Source organism: Melozone crissalis, unplaced genomic scaffold (genome assembly GCF_028551555.1).
Source record: "Melozone crissalis strain CALT ecotype California unplaced genomic scaffold, PUWL_Pcris_2 ptg000023l_1, whole genome shotgun sequence".
NCBI lineage: Eukaryota > Metazoa > Chordata > Aves > Passeriformes > Passerellidae > Melozone > Melozone crissalis.
Window position 1 is genome coordinate 24445255 of NW_026535801.1, and position 27717 is coordinate 24472971.

The 27717-nt window shown below is 37.9% G+C and overlaps 1 protein-coding gene across 2 annotated transcripts in view; it reads left to right on the forward strand.

Moving 5' to 3' along the window:
- Window positions 1-22626, forward strand: part of KCNH7 (potassium voltage-gated channel subfamily H member 7) — a 208083-nt gene extending 185457 nt beyond the window's left edge. For both annotated transcript variants that reach the window (XM_054277503.1, XM_054277504.1), the window contains 5 exons: window positions 1213-1312; window positions 10295-10558; window positions 15321-15486; window positions 18881-19073; window positions 19725-22626. In XM_054277503.1, coding sequence (XP_054133478.1) covers window positions 1213-1312; window positions 10295-10558; window positions 15321-15486; window positions 18881-19073; window positions 19725-19988 — 987 coding nt within the window. In that variant the 3' untranslated portion in view covers window positions 19989-22626. The remainder of the gene's footprint in view (window positions 1-1212; window positions 1313-10294; window positions 10559-15320; window positions 15487-18880; window positions 19074-19724) is intronic.
- The last annotated feature ends 5091 nt before the right edge of the window (window positions 22627-27717 follow it).

Below are 27717 nucleotides of genomic sequence, written 5' to 3' on the forward strand. Positions count from 1 at the left end.
TTATCATTATTTTTTTCCTTAGATCAGAGACAAGAAAGTCAGGAGAGGCTAAACCATGCTTCTGAGATTGCAAAATCACTGTTTTTCTCCAACAATTTCACTTACTTTCCACTGTCTATTGCAATCCAGAAATGCATGCCCCCAAAAGAAGCATTGACCACATTCTGATTTTCAAAACACCAGTCAGATCTAAATTTGTTATCAGAATAATAGGTGCTTCTGCCTCAAGTTCTGCCCCTGCCCTCTTGTTTGTGTGAAAGTACCTTTTTCTTCCTGCAGTTGTTCCACCAGTGGGCCACCACAGAAGCACATCACTCACTAGGTTTAAAGTGAAGGAATAGAGAAAGATGTAAATGCTTCCCAGCTCTCCTCTGCCCTTCTCCCACATGCAAATCTGCTTACTTGAGTGGTTTGGGAAACCTCACTAGCACAGGGAATGCAAGTAGGTTGAAGCCAATGACGTGGGTACGTACACAAAGAGCAAAACTGGTGTTATATTTGCTAATTTGTAAATTTCTTAAAGTAAAAAAAACAAGAGTTAAATGCATCTTTTACCTACTGAAAAAAAAAAAGCACTGCAATCATCTTAAGATGGATAGAAAAAAACAACATTGTGTTCTGGTACAGAAATAAGGATCTGAATGATCTAAATCTGATAAAGAGGAAGGGAGGGTCTAGAAAGATAAAATAATGAGGTAAAGTGCCTGATGCTTGTCAGGCTTATATTTATTGTAAAATATAGCCTTAATAATCATTGCAAACTGTAACCTTTATAATCATTACCATCAGTTAAATATAAATATAATTGCAATCAATTACCACTTTACTTCTTGAAAAAGTATGCATTCTCTGTTAGAGGTTATTTAATTTTTTTCATTAATTTGTCTAAGGTTACATAAACCAGGTCTGTGCAAGTTCAGAGAAGTCGATAGCACATGAACATATGTATTTCCATGTAAACTTATTATCAGTAAAATTTTATTTCACCATCAGGTGAGGACAGTGTTGGTTTTGCTCAATTTGCATAAACTTTTTTCATGTTAGCCTTGGGCAATTCCATTCATTAGCTGGTGATGGAGAGGCTGATGCAGGCTGACTTTAATATTGCCTTTTTTAAAGCTTGAACATGATTAACAGTCAATCACCTATTGCAAATCTGCCCTCTTTAGATGGGACTAATCTGTCATTTTGTTTCATATTTCATTCATCAAGTCTGACCTCGTAATAAGATCACAAACTACCAATGATACGGATGGAGATAACTGCAAAATACGGAGACGGAAATTGTCCTTCCAAAGTGAAATAGAGAAAGGTAATTAACTTCATTTCTTACATGAGACAGCACTGCCTCATTATTCATTGGTATCTCACTTGGTAATGCTGGGTACATTGTGGTCCATGTTGGCTGTTACTAGAGCAGCCCTTGAGAACCCAGCTGGGCAGCAAAACTTCTCTGTGCATTAACTCCTGTATGCTTATGTATAACTAGAATATGTATGTTTTACACTTCTGTGACTTCACATCTGTCTATGAAGAGCTGTTCCAACATTAAGCTGCCTTACTGCCACTGAGGCATGCATATATATATATATGTAAATTATCTCTTAATATCTATTTTCTGAGACACCATGTTTTAAACTGTGGACAACCTGGTCTGTGGATTATTTTATCTCCTCAGCAAAGTGCTTTGTTGTACTTGATTCTAGGTGGTGTTTCTCCCTGGAATTGAAATATTTTAAAAATTAAAAATTAAAAATATTTCAGGACACCATAGATTCACCATAGTCTGATTTGGATCCATATGGTAATGTGTAAAAGGTTGTCCTAGCAAAAGTTTATGTAATACTTCATGTGCTTACATTTACATTACCAGCTTTTGGGAGTAAACCTAATGAAGGAAAATTCAGTGAAACATTAGACTTTTTTACCACTATTAAGTACTGCTCAATACTGGAAACTGTAGACAGTAGATCTGGTCAGACAGCAACAGTCATGAAGACAGCTAAACTGATACTCATGGATTTTCATTTTTATGTAGGAAAAACACAATTCCTTGAATCCTATTGCACTTTTATGGTTGAATGTTTTGTCTGACAAATTACTGTTTCTGTTATGCCTGTCTTTCACACTCCACAGTTAAACCTCAGTCCTAAATGCAGCATAACCAATTTATGGAGTAGCAGAGTAGCTGATAATAAATGGGAACAGCTTAAATATCCATAGCAGGTATAATGCTCAATGAAGAGACTCTAATCCAGAGTGTGGCTATTCAGAACAATGACATCCCTGTTCGATCAAAGAAGCATCTTTAGGGCAGGAAGCCAAGACCGACAACAAATCTGTCAGGAAAATGTCCTCATGAAATATTCAATCTGCTCTTCACAAAGAATCTGTTGACAGAGATACTTTGCCTGACTAACCTTCACATTTCTTATGAGAAAACATATGCTGCTACCTAGACAAGATGGAAGTGATCTTTTATGTTGTGCCTGCTGTAGAATTACAAATAGGCTACTCAGGTGTCAGTGAGGTTCCAAGACCCCTAGGCTTTTATGGTTCTTGCCCAGTCAATTACACTGAACATCCTCTTTGAAACATTTATTTGCATTACTTTTGAAAGAATATAATTTCCCACAGTTTTCTCTTTGAAAAAAATACTTCCATTGTTGGGGAAGAAGAGGCAAGACTGGCAGGCTCCTTAGCCCTGGCAATGATCGTACAGCACCTGGTAATAACTGGGTTAGGCAGAAGTGAGGTACATTGGAAGTCCATCTGAGGAGAAGATAAAACTAGTAGGAGTCCTTTGCCAAGTACTGAGTGCACTTTTGTTCCAGCGGCTTACTGCCCCTCTCTGGTCTCTTTTCAGATTCTCTACGTGTTCCCATGGCCACAGCAGACACCTCATAGTCATAGATCTTCAGTGTTACTTTTCTGTGTCCCTTCCCACATCCTCTTTGAGGTTGTAAAGTAGGTTCTACTAGAGGTACTGCTGGTTTTTAAAGTAATGTTCTATTGATTTCAACCCTTTATATGTAGGAGGGAGTGGCATCTTATTTTGATCCAGCATAGTCAGTTTATAATGATAAATATTTGGAGATGATCCTGCAGAGTTTTTCAGAACTGGAGGAGAAAAGACACAGTTTCTGAACAAACAGCTGAAAAATGCATTTCTGGCCACAGTGTGTCAAAAGGTAAAAAAATACTTGTTGTATGAAAATCATATTTTGATTTCAGAACTATAGTTTAAACAGGATAGAGACTCCCAGAATTCTTACTGTTATATTTTGATATTTTATTTTGCAAGTATTAGAGGCACACTTAGTAAATGCTCTTCTTGCTGGCATTCTTTACTTTCAGCTGTTGACCTACTAGGATATTATGCAGCTTGAAATTGCATTTTTTCCATCTTTAATGTGAGCATGATGTTTTCTCTGTTTTGGAGTGCTAAAAATGGGATTGTGTTATCTCAGCCTTTAGTTCATGCTAGCCTGATTTGGACCTTGTTTCCATGGTAACTCTTCCTGCACAAGTTTTATGAGGGGTTAAACAAAATCAACACAGCTCTCTTTTATGCATCTGCATTAGTACCCCTGGTTCTCCACTTTCACACAAGACCTCACTCCACATATACATAATTCCACCATTTCTATCCTGTGATCTTAACTAGGAAGGCTTATAAGGGCTCTGTCATAGTGTGTTTTTAGAGGCTACGAGACTATTTGAGAGAGCAGCTTGTTCTCTGGCTTCTAGAATCGGTTGCAGTCTCAGAAGTCCCCTGCAAAAATGAACGTACCCACTATGTAGCAGCTTGCACTTGCTCCCACCCTAAAGAAATTCACTGCATGTTTTTCAGAATAATGGATGGTACTTCTTGCACAGGTGCAGGTGCAGACTTAGCCAGTTGCCATAGATCCTTGACAGTGAGCCAAGGAAGTCTCTGAGACTGCTTAAAATTAGCAGCATTCCAGCCTGGCAGTTCCAAACAAAGCTCTCAGCTGGGTTGGCAAGTTAGCCTCCTGCTGAAAACTTTGTGACAATGAGCTGTGCCATCTATACTCAGTTGTCATTTTTAGCAGTGCAGAATACAATTTTTTCTTGCTCATTTCTCATTTACTTCTAGCAGTTCTGTGTGAGTTAGCTAATTTCAAGGGAAGTACATTCAGGCAAGAACTTTCTTTAGCTCTGCTAGTTCTATTATTCCATGTGCAGTTCTATTATCCCATGCTGAATAGGGCATTTCTAGAGTTGTTTACATCAATATAAAATCCAATATATGCGTTGCACCATATATGAAAATGCATAGTGTAAGGGGACTCACAGAAAGCCTGAAAACTTGGGGCTTTGAAAAGACTGTTCTGAAGGTCAAGCATTATCATTTTTGCTAGCAACTTGTTTAACTTTTTGTTAATCCTGGCTCTAAAATCTTAGCCTTCTTGGGACTGTTCTAGTGACTGTTCTAGCTGGGCCAGGAAACTTATAACAAGAAAATTTTAGCTCCATGGATATGATGTTAAGTTGCCACTAAGCAAAGTTCTCCCAGATTCTTGTTACCCTGGGGCTTGCATTTGTCCATGTCGACACAGACTGTAACAATCAAGGGGGATATAAAACACATTTTGTTTCATTCTTAAAATATTATTAACTTAAAATATTATTAACCAGTATTAACTAGTAAACTCATATATTGCTTAATTTGAAGAGTTATGTTTCCTGATCAGACTTTACAAAAAGTGTCTACTCATCAATTCTCAAAGTAAGCACAAAAGCCAGAATTCTAAAAAACTTCTACCTGAATCTTGATTAATGTAACTACCTTTAGTGTTCATTGCTTGTAGGTGTTTTTCAGGCTAAGAAGCCAAGCCATATTAACACAGCTTTATTACACAAAGTATCTAGAGCCCATGGCTCTTGATTTAGATAGAGAAGACAAGAAAACGTTTCAGGAACTGATGCTCCTGCCTGAAACTATGGTGTAATAAGAGAATGGGGAAACACCCCCTGCCCTGTTCTTTCCCATTCTTGTCCCCACCCTCAGCTTACTTATCTAAATGCTTACTTTATTAATAGATGCTCAGACAAGCACTGTGCCATGTTCCCAGAAGGAAAGTCAGGTAAGAATGTAGAGAAAAATTGAAGCTCTTACTTAACTGTGTTAAACTGTTAGTATTTTGCTGATGAAGTTGGCTTGGGCTTAATTAGCAAAGAGTTTCTAACATTCCCCTGGAGTGTTAGGTCATTAAATGCTCAGGAAACAACTAATGTGTTGGCTGGCATCATAAGGCTGGAAACAAGACTTCATGCCCCCAAAATCTTACTTAATCATGAAACCCCTAGAAAAAAAGTGCCTAGTCATCAGAGAGCCCCCCAGTGCAGTGTTCATCTGCTCCTATTAGTGTTTCTGCTGTTATCACATTGCCTAGGTGCCACCTCAGGGAGCTTCCACAGAAGAGTCTTGTTTCCAGTTACTCCCAAAGAGGCTGTTTCCAAAGGCCAAATCTGCAAAATGTTATGTGCAGTCACACATATCCATAGCTATCCTTTGAAAAAAATAGTAATAATAGTACTATGGTGAAAGCTGAATCCCTTGTAAAAGATAAGAGAATTCTAAATTTGATAAGAGAATTGTTTTGATCTCTGCCCTAAATCCATTCTGAGAGGTGCATTGCTAGAATTGTTTGTTTCCGATTTTTTTCCCCCATAGCATAATTTCCTGAAATAGAAACTAATAATTGTCCTTCCATCATTATCTGGTTACCATTGACACAAAAACAGACAAAACAAAGAAAATGGAGATGGAGGGCTGTCGCTCCATCCCTAACATCTCATTGTACTGAAAATGGCACAAAAGAATAAATGAAGGACTTCATATTCCCTTGACCTTTGAAATTCTTGGGTTTTTAAATGTGTCTCAAATTCGGTTATTCAAAACCTAGCTCTTTTCTAAGTCCTTGTAAAAATAGGGACACGGATCCTTATGGAAAAGTCAATAAGGACTTCATCATGATGGGGAGGTTTCAATACCCTCTGCTGTTCCCTGTTTCCAAAATCATCCAAACTTTCATGGGTCAGAGACGAAACATGGCAAAGGACAGATTAACTTACCAAACACTCCCAAGCAGTGCTGATACAGAACAGTAATTCAAACTCTCTGCAGTACAGTTCATTTCCTCCACTATCAGTATTGAATCTACAGGAAACTTTCAGTAAAATTGCCAGAAATTCTATAACAATGGAATCTCACTAGTTTACATTTATATTTCTATCTAGCTTAATCTATTATATCGACCCACAGCAGACTTAGAATCTCCCAAATTATGAATGAAATCAGAATGAAACAAATTTTCAATCATTAAAAACAATCACAAAAAAACATATAAACCTTTTTACTACTGAAAGACAAAATGTTTAAGCTTTCCCAAAATACTTCCAGCAACTCACTTTTCTTAGGACTAGGGATCTTCCTGCATAGTTACTAGACAGACAACATTTTCCTTGGTGTTAGTCAAATACCACACACATATCCGACAGTACATTTCTAAGTAGGGGGTCCTAAAGATAGGTGGGATATTTGAAGAGAACTATAATGAGTAGAAGTGAGGAAGAAGGAGAAAAACAAGCATGTGCTAAAGAATCCAAGAACTTTCACAGTTCAGGTTTCAGAAGCCAATGTAAATCTTTGGTATTGTTTCAGATTTTGGGGTCTGACAGGTCAACAAACATGAAATTGAAAGTGCTGAAGCAGGACATCTAGATACACAAATTCAAGGGTCTGGTGGAACTTCTGGCAAATTATTGGTTAGCTGAAAAGGGAGTAAAAATTTGCTACCTTCTGAAACACTAGGCTATATAGTTGGCTTGATTAATGATGACAAATTCCAGTTAATGAAATCACAGCAGTATTAAACAATGCTGCTCCATAGGTAATGTATTGTTGACACTTTCACCAATACTGTTTGCAGCAGACTGATATATTAAGAGAAAATACCTCTAGATTATGCAGACTGGCCCTACCTGAGTAATGCAAAATTTCCATATGCAAACCATATCACGCAAAAGAAACCTGTCTGATGTCTGGTCACCACCCCATGAAGCAGAAGTAGGATTTTAATGCCAGTATGTTTGTGAGTCACTGTCATAGCTCTCTGACCCAGACTCGTGACAACCTCACTTCTTCCCTTCCTTTGACTGCGTATGTGCAAAAAGCAGGACACAAAACCTTCTGGTAATTACTTTGAAGATTTTGGAATTTCCAGACAGCAAAGGTCAGAGGACACTGCCTGTAAACTTGTCAAGCACCCAAAACACATAGCACGCCAAAACAGTTCCATAGAGTGTAAATAATGTTTATACATTTTGGTAAAGCAGGAAGTTATGAAAATAATCATCTTCAGTAAAACAGTTTCTAGCTCTTTCAGAATCAGAAAGTGCAATTTTTCTTACTGGAAAAGGAAAGAGAAAACACTGGAACTGGTACAGGGGGAGGAGAGGAAGATGGGGTTTAATGATTATATTCAGAAGAAGAACAGAAAGGGATAAATAAAGCTTTTAAAACACTTTTCTGTGTGGCAGAAAGTGAACATATCCATACATACACGGTTAGATAAGTCTTCTTTTCTGGAAAATCTATTCCAAACCAATGACTAAATTTCATTACAAAAGGAAGGAGAAATTGGAGAAATTCACATTCTGAAAAAAAGCCCTACCTATCTATTATTTGTAACTTACTTTCCACTGAGCTACAGAGGCAATGCTAAGGTGTTGAGCTGAGGTACAGAACTTGCACCGTTATCAGGTCCTGAAGAGTCAATAAAATAGAGCCCTTTCTATTTTAATTCATACCCTAGGTGCAAAGTGTCACAAGATTATCCTCCAGAGAGAATAATTTTTAGCATTAAATAGGAGCCTTTAAAAGAGAAAACAACTTTTGACTCACTGAGTATAGCCAGATGCCTAGAAGATAAAGCAATGGCAGTGAAGCCAAAGATGTCCATTTTGAAATAGGTCAGCTGATGAACAAATCTGATTTCAATAAGCAGGAGCCTACATTCAACAGATCTCTGCCTTCCTTCTCATGCCAGTGAGTTCATAATACTTGGACAGCATTGGAAAATAATGTGTTCTGTTGTTCTGATATAGATGGAGGGATATCAACTGAATTTTCCTGGTTTTACAGCAGAGTAATTATTAGCAGAATCTGGCTTCATGTTTCTAAATATTTTAGCATTTTATGAATATAAGAGAGAAGACAGTCTGCTATATTTCAGCTGCTAAACTGTTTTTTTCACTAGAGTCTCAATGACCCCTTCTTAAAATTAGTCCACTGCTTGATTTGTATTCCACAGAGTGCTCATTACAGCTGCTGCTAGTGCACAAAATCCCATGAACATATAAAATTACCCTAAAAATTGGTAATTTCAAGCTTTCATTAGAAGGTCTTTTTCACAGGTTGAAGTCAGTCAGACGTTAAGTAATTAAGGCAATTTACTGTAGCGTGACTATGTTTTCAATATATTCCCACAAGAAATGCCATGGGAGACATCTATAATAAAATTTTCTGATGAATCTTTCTTTTGCTTTTGTACTGTTTTGGAGATGGAATTGCTGAGAACATGGCACTTGAGTCTGAGTATCCCCCAAGAGCTTTTACAGTGCCAGTCCATTTGAAGTTGTTTTGACAATTTTGCAGCAACTGAGCATCACCAATATCACTTACAGCCAGTAGTCCTGTTTAACAAAAGCCCAGTAATGTCATCTCTGCTTGGGGTGGTGTTAATTGCCCTTGGAGACTCTAGAGGGTACAGGTACAGAAGGCCTGCTTTGCTATTGGGTTTATTTTGCTTTATTATTTGGTTTATTTTCTTTACCATTACCTGTCCTCGCTGCTCACAGATTTCTGGACACTTGAAGGGTGCTCTTTTACAGATACTGCATTCTTTTTAGGTGCAGACAGAGACAATTAGATGAAGCCACAGTTTCATTTCCTTATAGTTACCAGAAAACAGAGAAGAAACCTAGGGAATATACAGAATGTTGGATTAGCCACTGCTGTAGGCTATAAAGACTCCAGATATTCTAGAACTATGTTGATTAGTAATTAGCACAAAGCAGATGGGAAATCATGCTGTCTCCCCAGGAACTTAATGCAAACTAGTTACAGTATTTATATGATGTTGAGACTACCCTGCTAAAATGTGTTTTAAATAAATAGCAGAACTGAAATTATCTTGACATTTCAGTTAAAAATAGGTAAAACCAAATATTGAATTGGAAATTAGCTTCAAGTTTATGCTGAAAAGAGATCAAGACTTCTTTATATTAATAAATAATTATTCTAGGATTTAACTCCTATTTCATTTTTACAATATGTTTTTAAAGATATCTGCTTAAATCTAGGCTTACTTGCCATTTCTTAAGAGGACTAAATCTGCTCCTGCTCCTGCTCACTACAGTCCTTGAATATGATTAATGAAAGATTCACTCTCAACTTGACTGGTATACTGCTACCATATATATCACAGAATGTTGTTTACTTCTGCTATTCAAAAGATTGGATGTTCAGAGAATTCCAGCTCTAGAGAGTAAGGAATTTGGGCTACTTTGCAAAGGTGTTTTGAAGTGATCCCATAAGTCAGACTAGGAACTCCCTCCTTTTATTTCTCCCTGTCATATCAGCCCTATAATAAACATGGAGAAATATGCTCTCTGAGAGCATATTTTGGGGATGAGTGGTTGATTAATACCTCTAGTATTAATTAGAGGTAATTGATTAATGCCTCTTATGGGAAAAGAATAATCAACAAATATTCTCTCATGTGAGAATAACTTAAATGAGTATTTCTGATACCAAGTCTAATATACATTACTGTTAGCTTGTCAAGACTGTAATAAATGCCCAGTAATGAGAGTAATTAGAAGACAGGATGAAATATTTCATATTTTGTAAACTTTGGAATACAAGGCTTCCTCGAATTTCATCCTCACTATAAAAAAAAAAGAGTACACAGGGAAGTTGTGTTGGATAAAGCCTTTGTTGTTTTGATACAAACAAGTTTTGCAAGACAAGTTATGGTTTATGGACTAGGAATACATACATACGAATGTCTTCCAGGACTTCAAAAGAAATATAAAATTCCTCTGGCAGAAGAATCTAAAAAAGGCTTTAAAGTATTTTTTTTCTACTAAACAGTGAACTTCCTACTTGATATAAGAATGGTGTCCATCCTCAGACCATAATAAACTAGAATAAACTCTCAATAATTGCTTATTTTTGGATACAATTATTTCTCTTTCACAGATTATTTCAAAGAGAATGATCAGAGTGATCCTGAACCCTCAGGAGACAGTACCAGATACTATCAATCTATTAAGAAACATTTTGAGGAGAAAAAAAGCGGGTCATCATCTTTTGTGTCCTCCATTGAAGATGAGCAAAAGCCCCTGTTCTCTGGGATAGCTGATTACCCATCTGTAACAGAGAAAACCACAGAGATGGACTTTGAAGAAATGGATCATGACACAGAAGAAATTCTTATTGACAAAAGAAGCACTTCTTGCAAAGGTAATCCAGCTGTTTCTATTTAGTAAAGTTTTAGCAGACATCTTTTTAATCTGATTAACAAAAATAACTTTCTGAATGGTTGTCTTGATTCTTTACATAATATTTACTCCAAAAATCTTAAGAAAAAATATCTTAGATCAAAAAATATCATTTCTCAAGAGGATTAATATAGTTTAATTCAGTGGGAACTGGATTCCAGTTCTGTGGGACTGGCTTGTACAGCCTCCAAAAAGTCATTGTAGGTTTTGCTACAAATCATCTTGTAACTGAACTACATAAATAATTTTAAAAAACTACAAAATTGTCCACTAGTGTTGGACTCCAGTGAGTGCCCATTGATGATAGCTGCACTCAAAGTAATACAGTATATCCCAAAGGACATTTGATGTGCCAGGGTTGATGACAGTATAAAATTATAGATAGTGAGAGTCACACTCGCTAAACCTAGTGATAGTTGCACATGCACCAAAAATATGTTTTCAGATAACTAATTTTATTCACTGCATTGACAAGGTACAACAAAAATTAAGTGAAAAAAAAATCATAATAGCTTGAAAGAAGGCTATCCTGTCTTGCTGCACCTGTTGGTTAAAGGAGTGCCATTACACCACGCAGAAGAAAATCATGACTTCCATAAGTAACACACAAGAATAAAGACATGAGCTTTTGTGTATGACAAATGATCAGAAACTATTTAACAATCTCAGATACTTTTACATAGACTTAAATCACATAATTAAAATTACATCTAATATACTAAAATATTAATTTTCTCAGTGATGTGAAAGGAAATTAATGGAAAACCCTGTATTAATATACAATTTAAATATTGCTGCAAGTTCATTTGTAATTCTTTCAGTCTGAAGGGAAGAATTACATATTTATTGTTTAATGCTGTTTTCCTCAGCAGTTTCCATTGAGACACTTTAACCATTTAACCATCATTTAATAAACTTTAGGCTTCTAGGCTATCATTTTAAATAAGCCTAATGATTAATTAGACCAAACAATGATTTTAACATCTCAGAGGTATGAATATGTGAAGTGTCATCTCTTCAAGTTAAGGCCCTATAAATCCACACCACATAAACTTGTTGCATACAGACTGCAATTGGAAACCTTTCCTTCCCCCTACCAGTAGCCAGAAATGTGTCCTTGCAGCTATGGCAACATTTTCCAAGGCAACCTATTGCAGATTTTATTTGAGCTAAATTTAGCATATCTAAAGGTTACAAATTTTGATTAAGACCACACTCTTTTTCCCACTTTGTAATTTAGCCCTTCTAGTAATGTTATGCGATGTAATGAGCTTTCTTGCAACATTTATAAAACCTTCAAGGTCAATAAGATTAGCTTTTCCTGATAAATTTTTTAAACTAAATTTTTATTTCTGCTATTAGAGATTGATTATAACTTACCATAAGAGTAGTTACAAACATAATAAACTTGTGAAAAAAAATTCTGCTTTTATGTATCCTCATATATTATAGTGTCTTATAAATATTGGATACAAATGCACTTGTATAAAGCTAGTCTAATTCATTACCACTGTGACTGATACATATTTAATTATTTTTTGTTTTGTTTTAAGCCTTGGTCATTACTTCAATGAATGGAAAGAAAATGAAAAATGCATTGTATAATTTGGCAGAAGCAGTATAAATGTCTCATTCATAATCTTAGAATGCAACTTTTAAATTTTGAACATATGGCTCTTTTGTGTAGATCTGAGAATTTTTTCTGTAGCTGTTAGCTCTATGTAAAAAAGAAATTCTATTTTCACTTGGTCATTATTTGGGCTAAAAGACTGATTCTTCAATTCTTCTGGTGAACCTAGTGATACATTTATTGACTTAGTTTCCAGTCTAAGATTCTTCAAACCCTGGAAGATCTGAGTTGGTTATACAGTTGTAGCTGCTGATGGGGTTTTCTGGGATTATTAACAAATATGTAATACCTGAAAAGACACTTAGATGAGTTGCACCATATTTTATAGAGTATTAACTTGCTTACCGTGTGTGAACTTATTTTGTTGTTTCAGTGCCAAATCATTTGCTTTGTCACAAATTAAGCATCTATTACAATAGTCTCCAAATACATATTCTGGGGAAAAAACAGCTGTGATTTCCCCAGGATAATCCATGGCATTGAAAATCTGTGATTTTAATGAATGACTTATTGTTTAAAATAACCAACATCCTTTTTTTTACAATGTGTAAAAAAATTTTTTTACTATGTTTTTACAGGACATTAAAAAGCAGTGAAATGCTCTTGAAATTCACTGCTTATAAGTCTACTGGATCTACAAAACCCATTGCACCTCAAGTCATAATTTGAAACTTTACCCCTCAGTTTTTCATAGGATGCTTCATTCAGTTTGAGGAGAGATTTCCAGCTTTTCCTTGGACACTGCAAATTGTACCACATGTGCCTCCTAAAACCAAATTGCCAAATGCTTCTGTGACACCCTTTATCTCTTTCTTTCCATTGGCTTAAGTTCCTGAGAAGCAGAACAGATTTCTGTGTAGCCAAGATGAAATCTCTTTCTTCTTGCTTCTGCCCAGTGCATAAAATCAGTTACTGATTGTCACATGAAATTCAAACACTCTACAGCTCCAGGAAACCTTCTACCACCTGCTAACCAAAGATCAGATAATACAATAATGACTTTTGTCTGATAAAAACAAACAAACAAACAAGCAACAACAAAAAAAAAAAAGAGAGAGAATAAAATCTCCTCCACTTGGAATCATGTAGTGAGAGCTCCCCTTCCTGGCTAAATCTACTTGAAATACTAAATCTGAGCGGGAACTTCTTTTTTTTTTTTTTTCTTTACTTAGAGAAACACTGCTCAATGACATGTTTGAAAAGGATTAGCTATTAGCATTTGGACAAAGCTCTTACATGTCACCCACACTGTGAGGTTTTTTTTCTCTTCTCTTTGAAACATGGCTCTAGCTGCTATGGTTACTTAGAAAAATTTCACAAGTGTGAAATGAATGTAACCTATGCTGAGTTAACAGCATGCAGTGCCAAGAGAAGTGTAAGGAGAAGCTCTGAGCAAATCTTTCAGGGACTGATGTGGGATTCAAATCCAACTGCAGATGCCTTGTAAGCAGTCAAGGATTTTGCCCCGCTGTATGCTGAAGCAGCAGCCTGGGTGCAACAAGAAGTTTAATTTATTGTATAACTTCCTGTAGTTAAATAATTACAAATACAACTCTAATGGGAATAGTATTGAGCAGATGTTAAAATTTAAACAGACTTTTTTTAGCACATCAAAGAAGAATGAGTGATTCTGACCATTTTTACTGTTTGATTGACTGATTAACTCAGAGTAAACAAAGGCTATGGAGAGCAGGGTTTGCTGTAGAAAAAGCACTGTTCAACCTATGTCACCTGTAGCCTCTGCAAAGGTGACAGCAAGATCTTCATTCTATACAATAAGTACAACAAGTATATCCCCATGATAATTGAGGTGTAACCTTTCAACAACTTGGTGAACAGGAGAAATGGCATAAAGCCAAGAACATAACTAATTAATAAATCCACAGATGCATAAATTAAGTAAACTGAGAGAGGAAAGAGAAATAGCCCAAACCAGAAGTCCAAGCAAAAGGAAAGAGTATCCCTGAGCTCTGTTTGGTAGTGCTTTGTCACAGAGATCCAAGAACTGAGAGGGTCAAGAGGGATGAAATTTGGGTGCAGCAGGTATAGAGTAAGACCTGGAATAATCATCATCATTTTTTTCACAAGGGGCTGGAGGCAAAGAAAAAAATATAAATTACTCATATAAGGAGTATTTTTAGATAAATCATGTTTACCATGAAGTTTCATTTAATATCAAAGTGATCTCTGGCTGACCCAGAAATGCTGAATATTTTATTCTTTTAGGAGTCTGAAATCCTTAAACAAAATGAACAGGCACCTTTCACCCCACAGTACCATAGGAGTTTCAGAGATGTGCTTTAAACAGAGGTGAATGGATTGGGTGGGAGAGTAATGATGCTAAAAGCAACATCAATGAAAATCAATTTCCTTTATGAAAATAATAATCAGTACCCTTTTGCTAGCAGCATGAGCTGCATTAAATGGCCCTTGTCTCAGAGAAAACATATTACCCTTCTCCAACCTAAGAAGTGTTGCAGTTATGGGTAAGAAAGGCAGCTCCCTGAGGCCTGGCACCTTTCTCTGGAGGGGACATTCCAATGCACAGTACCACATGCTCAGTGCTGCAATTTCAATGCAGCAAATCCTTCTTTCACAGCAAAGAACTAAGCAGGGAATACACTTCAGTAGCACATTCAAGGGCAAGAGAAGGCATCTTAGGCCTCTGAAGCACACTATCAAAGATATTCAAGGACATCATTTAAAGTCTTTAGGTTAGAACAAGAATTTCTATTTTCATTGAATAAAAAAATTGCTAAAAAATACACTGAGAAAATTTGGGATCCATTTGTAAAATAATTGAAACAAAACTAAAGAGAAGCCATTCAGTGGCAGAACTCTGATGATGCTGACTAGAAAAAGCTGCTTGTTTATTTGCAGCTTCAAAATGTTAGCCTGTATGTGACCACTTTTATCTTTCCTTAAGGAGTGTTAAGGAACAAAGAGAGATGTTCAGTCTCCCTGGCTAATGTACCAATTTAACTTCCAATGTTTTGAGAAACTCAGTAAATGGGATGCTTGAGAAGTGTCAACCTCTCTAAATCTATGTATATAAAACTATACTTTTATATGTTGTTTTTGTTTTTTTAATCAGACATCAACAAAAGAAACTGGGAGCAGGAGAACATCCAGGAGTACCAGGACTCCCCAGTTCAGCCAGCATTATCCCATGTTACATGGGGAATCTGTGAAACTGAAAGTGATTTTATATACGGGGAAGTGGAGAATCGATTAGATTTACTTCAAGAACAACTTAACAGGTAAAAACAAATAGAAAATAGTCTATGTGTGAAAGAGTACATAATACAACTGATATTGAAGATGCTACAGAAGGAATGAGTTTGTGCAGGAAGTTTCCAAAAGCATTCAGATCGTCAGAAGCTCAAAAATATGTGTAATGGGAATATCACTTTTTTGTGTGTATGTATTCTGAGGAGGCTGTATATCAGCTAAGTTAGGCTTTCCAGAATCTTGGAAAAACCAATTCTGGGAAATCTGGATACACAGTTTTTAAAAGTTGCCAGAATATTCATGTCTTTTGCCTCTAGGTACGCACATTAGCTACTCTGAATGGCTTTGCAGTAGAGCTCTTTTCCTCAGCTGACTGTTTTAGACCATCTTTTAAACCAAGAAGTTGTACTGAGACGCCTCGAATTGTTAAATTTAAATCTCACCTCATCAAGAGTGCTGTTCCTAGATCACAGAACCATCTAACAATTTGGGTTAGAAAGGACATTAAAGATCACCTAGTTCCAACCCCCTGCCACGGGCAGGGACACAAAACAGCAGTTTGCAGTATCTTCAAGATCTGAAGTACTTTTTCTTTCCTGGAGACTCAAAGTACACCAGCTGCCTGCTTTGTAAAATGTATTGCAGATGAATTCCCTTTTTGATGCGTTAACTCTTTTTGCAACTCTGTAATAAGTAATACATGGGAATATGCAAAAGCACAATACTTATACCTGTAACAACAGAAAAATTATACTTTCTTCATCAGAGTCCAATATCACTTTTGCTTAATATATGGCACTTAATATATATATTATGCTTAATATATATATATATTAAGCATAATATATATTAATTATTACCTATTAGTAGATATTATTATATCTTATTATATTATTAATAGAAATTATTATTAATAGATATTATGCTTAATATATCTTGCTTTACTGGCAGCTAAGCAGCACAGCTTACAGCATCTTAAAAATATGGTTACAAAATTTTGATCCATCCTGCACTGTAATTTACCATGTAACTTCACTTAAATTGCCGTATGCTCAGGACCATTGATTTTTTTTCATTATTTTCACTCTGTAATTTCATTACTTTTAATATTTTTCCATGGCAAATACTATGACACACACTCAGTCCTAATCATACTTTAGTAGCTATTCAGTGGCATTCTGCACTGAATATATTAGCAATCAGTTTAAAGCCAAGTTAACTGCATATTGATTCCTTCATCCACCAGAAGCCAATCAAACAACAATATTTTTCATTCCTGAATATGGCATAATGCATTAAAAGGACATTTTCAACACCTAACCCTAAACTGCTGTAATTTCTAGTTAAAATCAAGTAATCTAATTAGCTGCAAATGTCACATAACTAAATGCCTGCAGGATCCCCATCAACAGTACATAGTCTTTTGGTAACAATTCATTTTCTGAAACCTTAAGCTCTCAAAACTGAAGTTATACCTCAAAGTTACCATTGTTTTATCATGCAAGTTGTCAGTATTTTCTTCTGTCAGAAAATATAATTTTTGCTGATAAACTAAGAATTAAATTTTTATGTATTTTATTATATCACTTTATTCTTTAAACTATTCTCATGTTTTAAAAGCTTTTCATGCTTTTGGTATTTGGGGCCTTGCTGGATTTTCTACTAATATAACAGACAATATCCTTTCCTGCCTTTGTCACTTCTGACTTGCTAGCTTAAAAAGCATGGTCACTTCTCCCTGAATTTTTCCACGCCAAGTTAGAGGCTTGGCATAACAGTCAATTATTGAATTGACATAGAGGGCTAGAAAGCCCTCTATGTACAAGGAATATGTCCCTAGAATTATCTCTGTTTCTTCTCTTTAAGCAATTGGAACTTCATGGACACTATGGGCCAAGTATTTAGGCCAGTTCTCCTATTTGTTTAGGTAGCATGGATTTATGCAATGATGATGAATAAACACTACCGGAGACACTCTTTCATTTGAAGTACAAGGAAACATTCATGTACTAACAAAGTAAGAGGGGAGCAATTTTAGAGTTAATTCAAAGCCAAAAATAATTTTGAATGGATATCCTCCAATGCTACCTTCTATTCACTGAGGGGTAAAGGCCCAGGTGTAGCAGATGGAAGTTCTCTGGATGGTGGCATGTTCCTGCAGCATTTCACCCTGTGGCATCAGCCCTGGGCTTGTGTGGGAGCAGCACATTGGCAAGTAGCAAAGAACCCAAGGGCGCTGACCAAGAGGGCAAGTAGGGCACCTCTGACTCTAACAGTCAGAAGCCTGGGTTTGAGCTGTGTTTTTCTGAGAGCTGATGCCACAAAATCATCTTTTTCTGATGAAGGAAGAAACAGCATCCCAAATACACTTCAGTCATACCTTTTGGATTCATTTCACAGATGCTTTTATAAATAAATGATACAGGCAATGGACAACTCCAACAGGATAAAAAATAACATCAGTGCAGCACATGGTAAAAGCAAAAATCTGACAGCACGGGATCAATTCTGCTACTGTAGGGAGCCCAAGTAGTAACATTCACAACATTAAAGGCTGCTGACAAAGATTTGTTTACTCTGTCAGAAGCTCAGTTGCTGTACAGAAGGCTGTATTATCTGCATTACCATCTGTCAGCATGTGCTGTAGCCTTCCAGCAGCTGGGAAGGTACAAAAGGCATTACCTTTTCCTGAGTTTGTCACAGGTTTTGGCAAGACCATTTAAAAATCATTTCAGTGCTATGGAGTTGTAAGTATGAACAAAATAATCAGTTCGAGGGTTTCAGAAATCATATACAAATTTATAAAAAGGTGAAAAACATTTTTAAATGTAAAAAATTTGAACATTAGAAATGCTCACATTAATTCTGAGGCCTACATAAGTTTGAATAAATTTTCACAGTAATGAGAATTGGGCAGTTGGATTTTTAATGGTTTTGGAAGCATCTTTCTTTTTCTAACTGTGGAAAAACACAAATGTGGTTTCTGCTTAGTTCAGTGCATTGTATCAGCATGTCAGAATTCCTTGTCAGATGCATCAAAATAATGTCCCATGCCCAGCCAGCACAAATCACTTTAGTTACAATGAAGAGAATACATTTATTCCAGTTATTTTCAACCAGATATGCAGTCCCCTGTGTTGCTTCTTGTTGCAAATCTAAGGCACAGTGATGAACTCATTCTTAGTGTAGCAAAAGCCAGAGAAAAGCTTGCAGGTATGTTCTGCAAGGGAAAGGGAGAGCCAGAAGCTTTGGAAGGGCTCAGTACTCCCTCTACTGTTCTCTCCTATTTAAGACATGTTCAAGCCACAACAAGCAATGGTTTTACTGGGAAACTGCAGGTCCCTCTTGAACACCTCTGTTCTCAGTGCATAAAATGCACCTGTTCCTGGCCATGAGCTAACTGATTTCATGTTCCCTCTCTAGGCTTGAATCCCAAATGACTGCTGATATCCAAACCATCCTGCAGCTTCTGCAAAGGCAGTCAACACTCATTCCACCTGCCTATAGCATGGTGACAGCAAGTGCAGAGTATCAAGAGCCAGCAGTCCGGGTCATACAAAAGCTTCAGCCTGCAGCATCAATTAAAACAGACAGAAGTTTCAGTCCTTCATCTCAGGTAAGTACTTGTCCATAAGATCAAAAGAGGTTTCCTGGTCTTCTTGTCTTATGAGGAAGAAATGCACCAATCTGGTGCTGGTACACTAGTTTAAGGAATATGAAATTATTATTTTGACCAAGCACCTCCACAGTGGACTTAAACACCACAGTTTCAGAGGCCACATTTTCTATGAGGGTTGTAGAGATTCATACAATGATCTTATAATCAGACAGATTTACTTAATTGTAATTTTTTTTATAAAAGTTAGCAGGAAAGGAATCCAAGTGGTTAGAATATTCAGAATTAAGCAATTCTGGAGTTATGCGCTAAAACAGAACTTCCTATTCCAGAGTGTTGATTTCCATACTCTTAGACTGAGTCTCAAGAGTAATCAGTCCTTCAGAAAGGGCTGCTAATATGTGTATCTTGATGTCATATTAGCAGGTCTGAGAGGAGGAAAAGATATCCAGACTTCTACAATTAATCAGCAGAATTGCATTCAATTACATTAAATCAAATGCAGTACCATGTAAAAAAATATTTCTACACTGTTTAATTTTCAAAAATTATTTTCCATCAACCATCTGAATGTGCTAATTTTGAACAGAACAAGGGCCTGGAAGAGACCAATGTAATTATTACCATCTTGTTTTTTCTCTTCCCTTACAGTGTCCTGAAAGTTCAGATGTTGAAAAACCAAAACTGAAATCCAAAGAATCCTCAAGCGGAGTGCATCTGAGCACAGCCTCAGAAGACAACCTGGCTTCTTTTTTAGACCAAGAACATGACCAGTCTGTAGAGCCACCCCCACAGCCTTGTAAAACTTGTCTCCCTCCAATTAGGCACCCTTCCTTGCCAGAATCTTCACTAAGCACTGTAGGAATCTTGAGTCTTCATAGGCATGTTTCTGATCCTGGTCTTCCTGGGAAATAGTACTTTTATACTATTACTTCACATAAAAATGTAAGTGCTTTTAATGGCTGTTTCTCCTTTTTTTTTTCTTTTTTTTTTTTTTTGTATTTAAATCCTCTATACTTGACTCAGGGGCTACAAGGAATATACCATTATATGCAAAAGTACTGTATATTTTCCTAAATCTGAAGCTTGTAAGGTAAAGTTGAGCAGTTCTGATGTAAATATATATATACACACACTAACTGTATGTTCCAAATGTAAAACTGCCAGCATTCTCAAGGCACCTTATATTTTTATTTTTTTTTTAATAACATGCATGTTCTGAAATTACAGTTTACGTTGCATGGAGATTACCATTTACTGCTGTCATGGAAATAGTATTTTACTGTGGATATGTCTTCAGAGCAAATAGGAGACCGATAACAATAATTCACATAGAAAAACTCCTACCTGACCAAGCTAAAATTCAAGAAAAATGCTCTTCTAGCTCACATTTGAAACTTGATTTATCTTTCTTGTAGTGAGCTTTTTCTACTACATCACAATGAGTCTGAATCTGAAGAAAGAATAGGTTAACCAAATCTTCTGGGTTTGAAACAATTAGGACAGAGAACACAGCCTCCTTTCAAACTAGTTAAAGTAGGGTAGTATTTTAACAGAGAGGAAAACTGCCATATGGTGCGAAGTATCACCATAGGTCACATCCACAAACTGCATTAAATGGAATCATTTGTTTCCGTCACATTTTGGGTTTTGATTTTTGTACTGTTATTTTTTTAATTGCATCATAGAATTCAGCTGTGATGAGCAGACAGGTGCTCTTCATCTGTCACACAAACATAATCAAATGCAATAAACCTAATTTCTATGTAATGCAGAAGACTGTGTTCCTTTTGTTCAATACAAATTATTAACAATGTTTTAATTTAAAAATATTTTACACATTTTTGTTTTATAATTATTAGGGTGGCTGTTTGCAGTTACCTCTTTGTACTGACTGGCCCCTCTACAATGCTCACACACACACTCACACCCCACAGGTGCTGTGGACGTGTGCATGTGTGTATTTTATAGCTGTACATAGGTGTGTATGTATGTGTATGTGTATATATATTTATACACACACATACACACAAGTGTGTGTATATACCTACACTTACATGTAGGAGTATAGATATAGAGTTATATATATATATATGTATATATGTAAAATCACTTTCAGGAACAATTGTAAACTTTCTTATTACAAAATGAGTAAGCTTAGCTTGTGTCCAAAGCTGACTACATTAGAATAAAATGATCTAAGGTCTGTAGGCTTTAAATACAGTATGTACTGTATGTGCATAATGCTTTGTGAATACTTAGATTTAATTTTATTAAAATATTATTCTGCTTCAAATGTTGTGTTTCTTTTAGAAGAAAATTATGTTTTTATTACTGCTTTCAAATATTTTTACATATCCATTATGATTTTCTAATCTTATAGTTCTAATGTGAAATTCATCTAGCATGAGTACTGTTTACAGAAAAGCATGTAATCCAGTTAGAGTGGGAGCACATAAATTTTACCTAAAACCAAGCTAAACCCCCTGTCCAAAATCAGCGCTACAGAGAGATGCAATAGTGACTGTCCCTCACATAGATACATTCCTTGTATGTTGGGGTCAGAATCAAATGTGACAGTTCAGTCATACACAGCTGGTAGATAAATCCAAGGTGGGTAAATCTTTCCTCATTTAAAATTAGTGTGAGTGTTAAGCTACTGAGCATGGCTCTGCTTTACCTTTGCTTTTAAGGATACCAAAATAAATTAAGTCAATACCTTTGTCACTCAAAAGATAAACCAACCCTTCCCATACAAGATCAAATTTTCTACTGCCTCATACTGCTCTTGATTGTTGAAAGGTCCAAATGGTAAAACAGGCTGACTGTTCTACCGCGATGACAGGAGGGCTGAACTGCTCCGTGCCTTGCAGGGTCAGATCCTAGTATCAGGAACATTAATCCACAAATGCCAGAGGTTTATGTCCAAAAAGGAGACAGAAGACTCCTGCAACTTGATTAGAATAAAGGGAAGGAGAATCCCTGGGGCACATGCCCGTGGGGTTTTCTCTCCGTTTCGGAGAGTGCAGCCTCCTTTTATCCTGAACTTCTGGCCACACGTTGCCCCCTTCCTTACCCCACTGGCTGAGGAACTAGAAAGGTACAGCCTTCCCAAACTCCCTACCACATATCCCCCCTTGAACCTGTCATTTTACCCTGATGTTCAGGCTCGTGTAGACCCTTGCCTGTTTCAGGAGCAAAGCTGTCTGGGCTCTGCAACAAACTCGCTGCTTGAGCTTAGTAAAGACATTGATACCCATTTCAAAGGCCTTACCACCCATACCCTCACCCATGGAATTGTTTGTAAAGACATTAGCACACATCTTTCCTCCCACTAGGGACCAGTCAGAAACTCTGCCTGCATATACTTCAGTGGAAACAAGAGTGTTGGATAACAAATACCTTCTGTGAGGTTTTGTTGTTTGGGTTTTTTTAAATAGCAAGTGTTAAGGACTTCTGGTCTATCTCAGCCTGGTAACTAACACTCATGTCTGTTGCAAGAAACAAGTTAGCACATTTTCTAAAAAGGCATTTGTTATGCTACTTTCTAAAAAGTCTGCTATAAAATAAAAATAAAATTAATGAAAAATATAATGCATGAGCATTGCTTTACAAAAGGCCTTTTGTCCAATTTTATCACCTGGTATTTCTCATTACCGCAAAGAGATTGAGCAAAGCTGGTGGCCTGAGGAAGGAGCATTGGGGAGGGAAGAGGAAGAGTGACAACTACTGCAGTCAGTCAAAGTGAAGGAAAAGCTACACTTACTCCATTTTCTGGCTCAAAAAGACTTTGTTTCTTCCTTTGTCCTTGTACCAAGGGAAAAAAAAAATCTCAAATAGGTGCAAATAAGGGAGACTTCTTAAAGTTATGGAGATTCTAAGCTCCCTGCCAAGGAATCCAGAAAAGATTAAAGTGTAGTTGCAACATTCTAGCTACCCCTTCCTTGCCACCAAAAGATCTGGCTTCTCAGGTAACTTCTTTTCTTGTTGAGGTTCAATGAAGACCCACTGCTTCAACATTTTTTCTTCCAGAAATAGGTAAGAACCAGTGAGTATGGAAATTTATTAATTTTCTAAACAGCAAAAATTGCCCCTTTTATTTGCAGGTGATTTTGCTGGGAGATTTTGGGAGGGTTTTTTGAAGGGTGGGCCTCCCTATAAGTCCGGTCTGGTTTTCACTTGATAGAAATGGGTCTGTGTTATCCAAATCAAACTAAGAATAATAATGTCAAGGGCTGTATACCCAACACAGCTGTAACAGATCCATAGAAGCTTTCAGAACTTTAGGAGCAAGTTTCGGGTTTGCTTGAGCTTAGGAACATTTGGCTATGTATATTAAAAACTTGTGGCTAAAAATAAATATAAATTATAAGCTGTAAATATAGAGAACTCTCCTGAAAATTCAGGAATAGCTAAAGTAGCTGAAGTACAAAATCTTCTTGTGGACAATCACTTCAAATGTGAGAGATGAGACTGTACAGATCAGCACAGCTCTTGATGGAGCTAATTGGCTCCTACCAGTTACAGATGTAGTTCAACATTTAAAGCAAAGGAGAGGTTGTGATGCTTTTCAATAGTTAAGCTGTGCAGCAACCTGAACTATTTGGATGTGCACATTCATCTACAGGCACAGATTCAGATTTACTGTAATACATAGTAGTCATGTGTCTTGACCCAACTGCTGTTTCCTGGAAGTACACAATCAGCTGCATGTCTCTTTTCTTCTATGTTCGATTGCTGTTCACTTTGCAAATGCATTTTCTGATCTCCCACTTCACTGCTGGCTCTCCACAGATGGACCTCTCTTCCCTTTTCCTGCTGTAAATTGTGCCCTAGCAATTTCATCTCTCTGGTGAGCACTCATCAAAGTTCCTGTCTCATTCACCAGCATCATAAGTAACATACAAAAAGCTGAAACGCACTGCTTGGCAGAGCCTCTGGCTGCCTGCTGAGGTGAAGCAACTGGAGTCTTGCCCACTGATAAATTGTAAGTCTTCTTATTGGAGCTGCTGAGCTCTAAAATGCTGAGCACAAATAGAATCTCAGGAGACTGCAACACCAGCACAGCAGAAGGAATGATTCCTCCCATGACTGGTGTACTTAATACCACACCTGCAGATCAGCACCCTTAATCTTCCCATCCTCTCTGTTAAATATTCTTTATAAATATTCACACACTGTGAGCAGCGTGGAAGCATGTGCACTGCATGGTGCAGTGCAGCGATGTGCTCTGCAGAGCTGTGCTGTGTGGCGCAGTGCGGTGCTGTGCGGTACTGTGCAGTGCAGTGTGCTGATGTGCAGTGTAGTGCTGTGCAGTGCAGTGTGCTGATGTGCAGTGCAGTATGCTGATGTGCAGTGCGGTGCTGTGCAGTGTAGTGCTGTGCAGTGCAGTGTGCTGATGTGCAGTGCAGTGTGCTGATGTGCAGTGCTGTGTGCTGATATGCGGTGCTGTGTGCTGATATGCGGTGCGGTGCTGTGCGGTGCAGTGCAGTGTGCTGATGTGCAGTGCGGTTCTGTGCAGTGTAGTGCTGTGCAGTGCAGTGTGCTGATGTGCAGTGCAGTGTGCTGATGTGCAGTGCGGTTCTGTGCAGTGTAGTGCTGTGCAGTGCAGTGTGCTGATGTGCAGTGCAGTGTGCTGATATGCGGTGCTGTGTGCTGATATGCGGTGCGGTGCTGTGCGGTGCAGTGCTGTGTGCTGATGTGCAGTGCTGTGTGCTGATGTGCAGTGCCGTGCTGTGCTGTGCAGTGATGTGCAGTGCTGTGCAGAGCAGTGCAGTGCGGTGCTGTGCGCTGATGTGCAGTGAGGTGCGATGCGGTGCTGCAGCCGTGGCGGCTGGGCCACGTCCCGGCTTCCCCGCTGCGCTCCGGCCGAGCAGGGAAGGGCAGCGTCGGGTCTGTAGCGGGCCGGGCGGTGGCACTGCGCAGCCTTTGCGATAGCCGAGGGGAAAGCCGAGTGCTCCTCCCCTGCACTGCCAGAGCGACTGCTATGAACCCTGACACCAATTTCAATTACATCTGAAAGGGACAAAGGTCTCAAAAATCGGTGTAAATGTCCAGGAGAGCGATAGTCAGGGTATTTCCATTATTCATGGTCAGAGCAGGAGCTCAGCCATCATCTGTGCAACCTCACACTAGCTGGAATAAACATGTAACATTCTTTATCTCTGGAAGTCTCAAATGTCCTTTTAATGTCTGCAAACTCTTAGAGCCAGTAAAGGATTGTTTTGGAATGAATATACAGCCTGATTTACCACCACAGTGTACACAACAAAGCAAACACACAAACAACCCATCTGAACACTGAATGTCCTGCGGGCTCCCAAAACTGAGCAAGAAAGGCTCATGTGCCTTCCAGCGAAGGTGCTGGAGACAGAAGAAAAAGTACTAGGGGGAAGAAAATCTTTCAAGGGAAAGTTGCATAAAGTAGAAATGAAAAAGTAATGATGAAATAACAGTGAAACTAGAGATAAGCATAAGAATGATGAAATGAAAGTAAAAACAAATTAAGTTCTTCTACAAAAGAAGCCTCCAACTAAAGGAAGCTCCTCTGAGAGCAGACTACTGCAGCACATCTCAACGTGACAAGCAGCTGAGGCTACAATTTGAACTACAGAATACTTTAGGCTGGGAAAGGACCTCTGGAGATAGCTGGCTTTCTTTTAAAAGCAAGACATTTAATCAAGGACACTGCCAAGCAAAGTGTTGAATTTTCTTCAACTCTTCCTTCTATTGAGGAAATTTTTGCTACTTCTCTGAGCAATATATTCCAATGTCTAATTGTTTCTAGAGAGAATAATATTTTCTTCTGACACCTAGAGATAATTTCCTCTAGAGAAACATATTCCAATTCCCCTTTGTCCTATGTACCCCAAGTAGTGGAGATGTAGTGAAGAAACATCCAACTTTTAGGAGCTGAAGAACTGTTGGTGTCCCAAGACAGGTTCTTTCACCCAGTTTGCAAGAGACTGATCTGCACAGAGAATCAAAGTATTTGATTTATTTACAGTTCTGCCTTGCACAGAAGGAGGTGCTTGGTGGCAAATTCCCAAAGTCAGCAACATGACTGTCAATATTTTTTTACATTTTATCAGATAAAGGCATTAACACTCATTGGCTACAAGTTACAAAGTTTTTTCACATTAATCAGTACTCTTTTTTCTATTGGTTAAACTATTCCCTCGCTTCTTATGCTGATTAGTCCACATGCCCAGCCTTTCTCTTCTTCTGAGTCAGTGGTTTCCTGGATTGGTGGTCTGTGAATCAGTGGTCAGAACCTCTTTATGCCAGAATTACTTTCTATGCAGTCAGAGCCAATCTCAGCACAATTGCTGAAATGTCTTCATTATTTTTCCCCTTACCTTGGGAGTCCTGCCAAATGTCCTTGAGGCCCATAAATCGTGTTCTTAGGTTCTGCTATCAGTGATACATCCTTATTCCCAGGATTTGTTAACCTCCCCCTAGGTCTGAGATCATTGAAACATGCCTAAGCCCTAGACCTGAACAAGGCAATTTTACCAACAAATAAATTATCTTTCTAACACCCTAATATCACCACGGTTGCATCTCCCCTTGTTGGAGAAGATGAAACAAGAAAGTCTTTTAAATATGACTGCCTAGCAAAAGATTTTGAGAATATAGAAACTATAAGCAAGATTGAAATGAAAGCAACCTTTGAGATACCTTAGTTGTGACCAGTTGAATGTAATCCCCCTAGAAGAAACAATTCCCTCTGCAAGCAGGCAAGCCTAAGAGTCAGAGCAAGCCTTGCAACTTAGCAAACGGGGCCCAAAGAATAAGATTTAGAGTTTAACACGTAAACATAGTATAGTAATGCAGTGATTCTTATAAGTTGTATAGAAATGTTATAAGATATACATGCTGTAGTAGATTGGTTAATGAGAATCTGCATATTCAACACTGAAGACAATTTATTGTGTTGTAACGGGAGCTTCGCACTCTTTTTGCTCTCTTTTCGCTCTCTTTTCGAGCTTTCTTATCTGTCTTCTCCCTTATCTCTTTGCTCGCTCTCGCGCTCCTCTTCGCGCCCTTTTCTTTCTTTGTCTCTTTGTCTTCCCTCTGCACTTCTTCACCCCCTCCTTTCTACATGCTCTCCGCTCTTAAACCCTTGCCGTTGACTCTCTTACACTTTAAGCCTCCCTTCTCTCGGCCCTGCTCCGAGCTGGCAGCTCGCAACAAGGCCCTGCACCCACGCCCTTTGTAATAAACTACAATTTATATGACTTAGCTTCAAAGAGATCTCATCTCCGTCCGTCCCGACCGTGTGACCCTAAACTCTCCCACAGTCATTCCTACAAACGCACCTACATCCCCTGACCCTTATTTTCTCCAGGCTTTGTAAATGTAGTTCTTTCAAATGTGTGATAGGCTCTCCAATCCTGTTGGCCCCTGGACTCTACAATTTTTCAGTCTCTTGAACTGCCCCGGACCAAAACCGAACACAGTAATCCAGGCACTCTCTGTTTATCATTTTGCTTTACCCCAGAATCACACTGAGGTTCCTCAAACCTCCACCATGGAAACCAAGATTGCTTCTGAAGCTCAGTGACATGTACGGTATGGGTGAAACCCCATCTCAGGGAGAGATCTTCCATCGCCTCAGACATCAACCAAGCACCTCCTATTG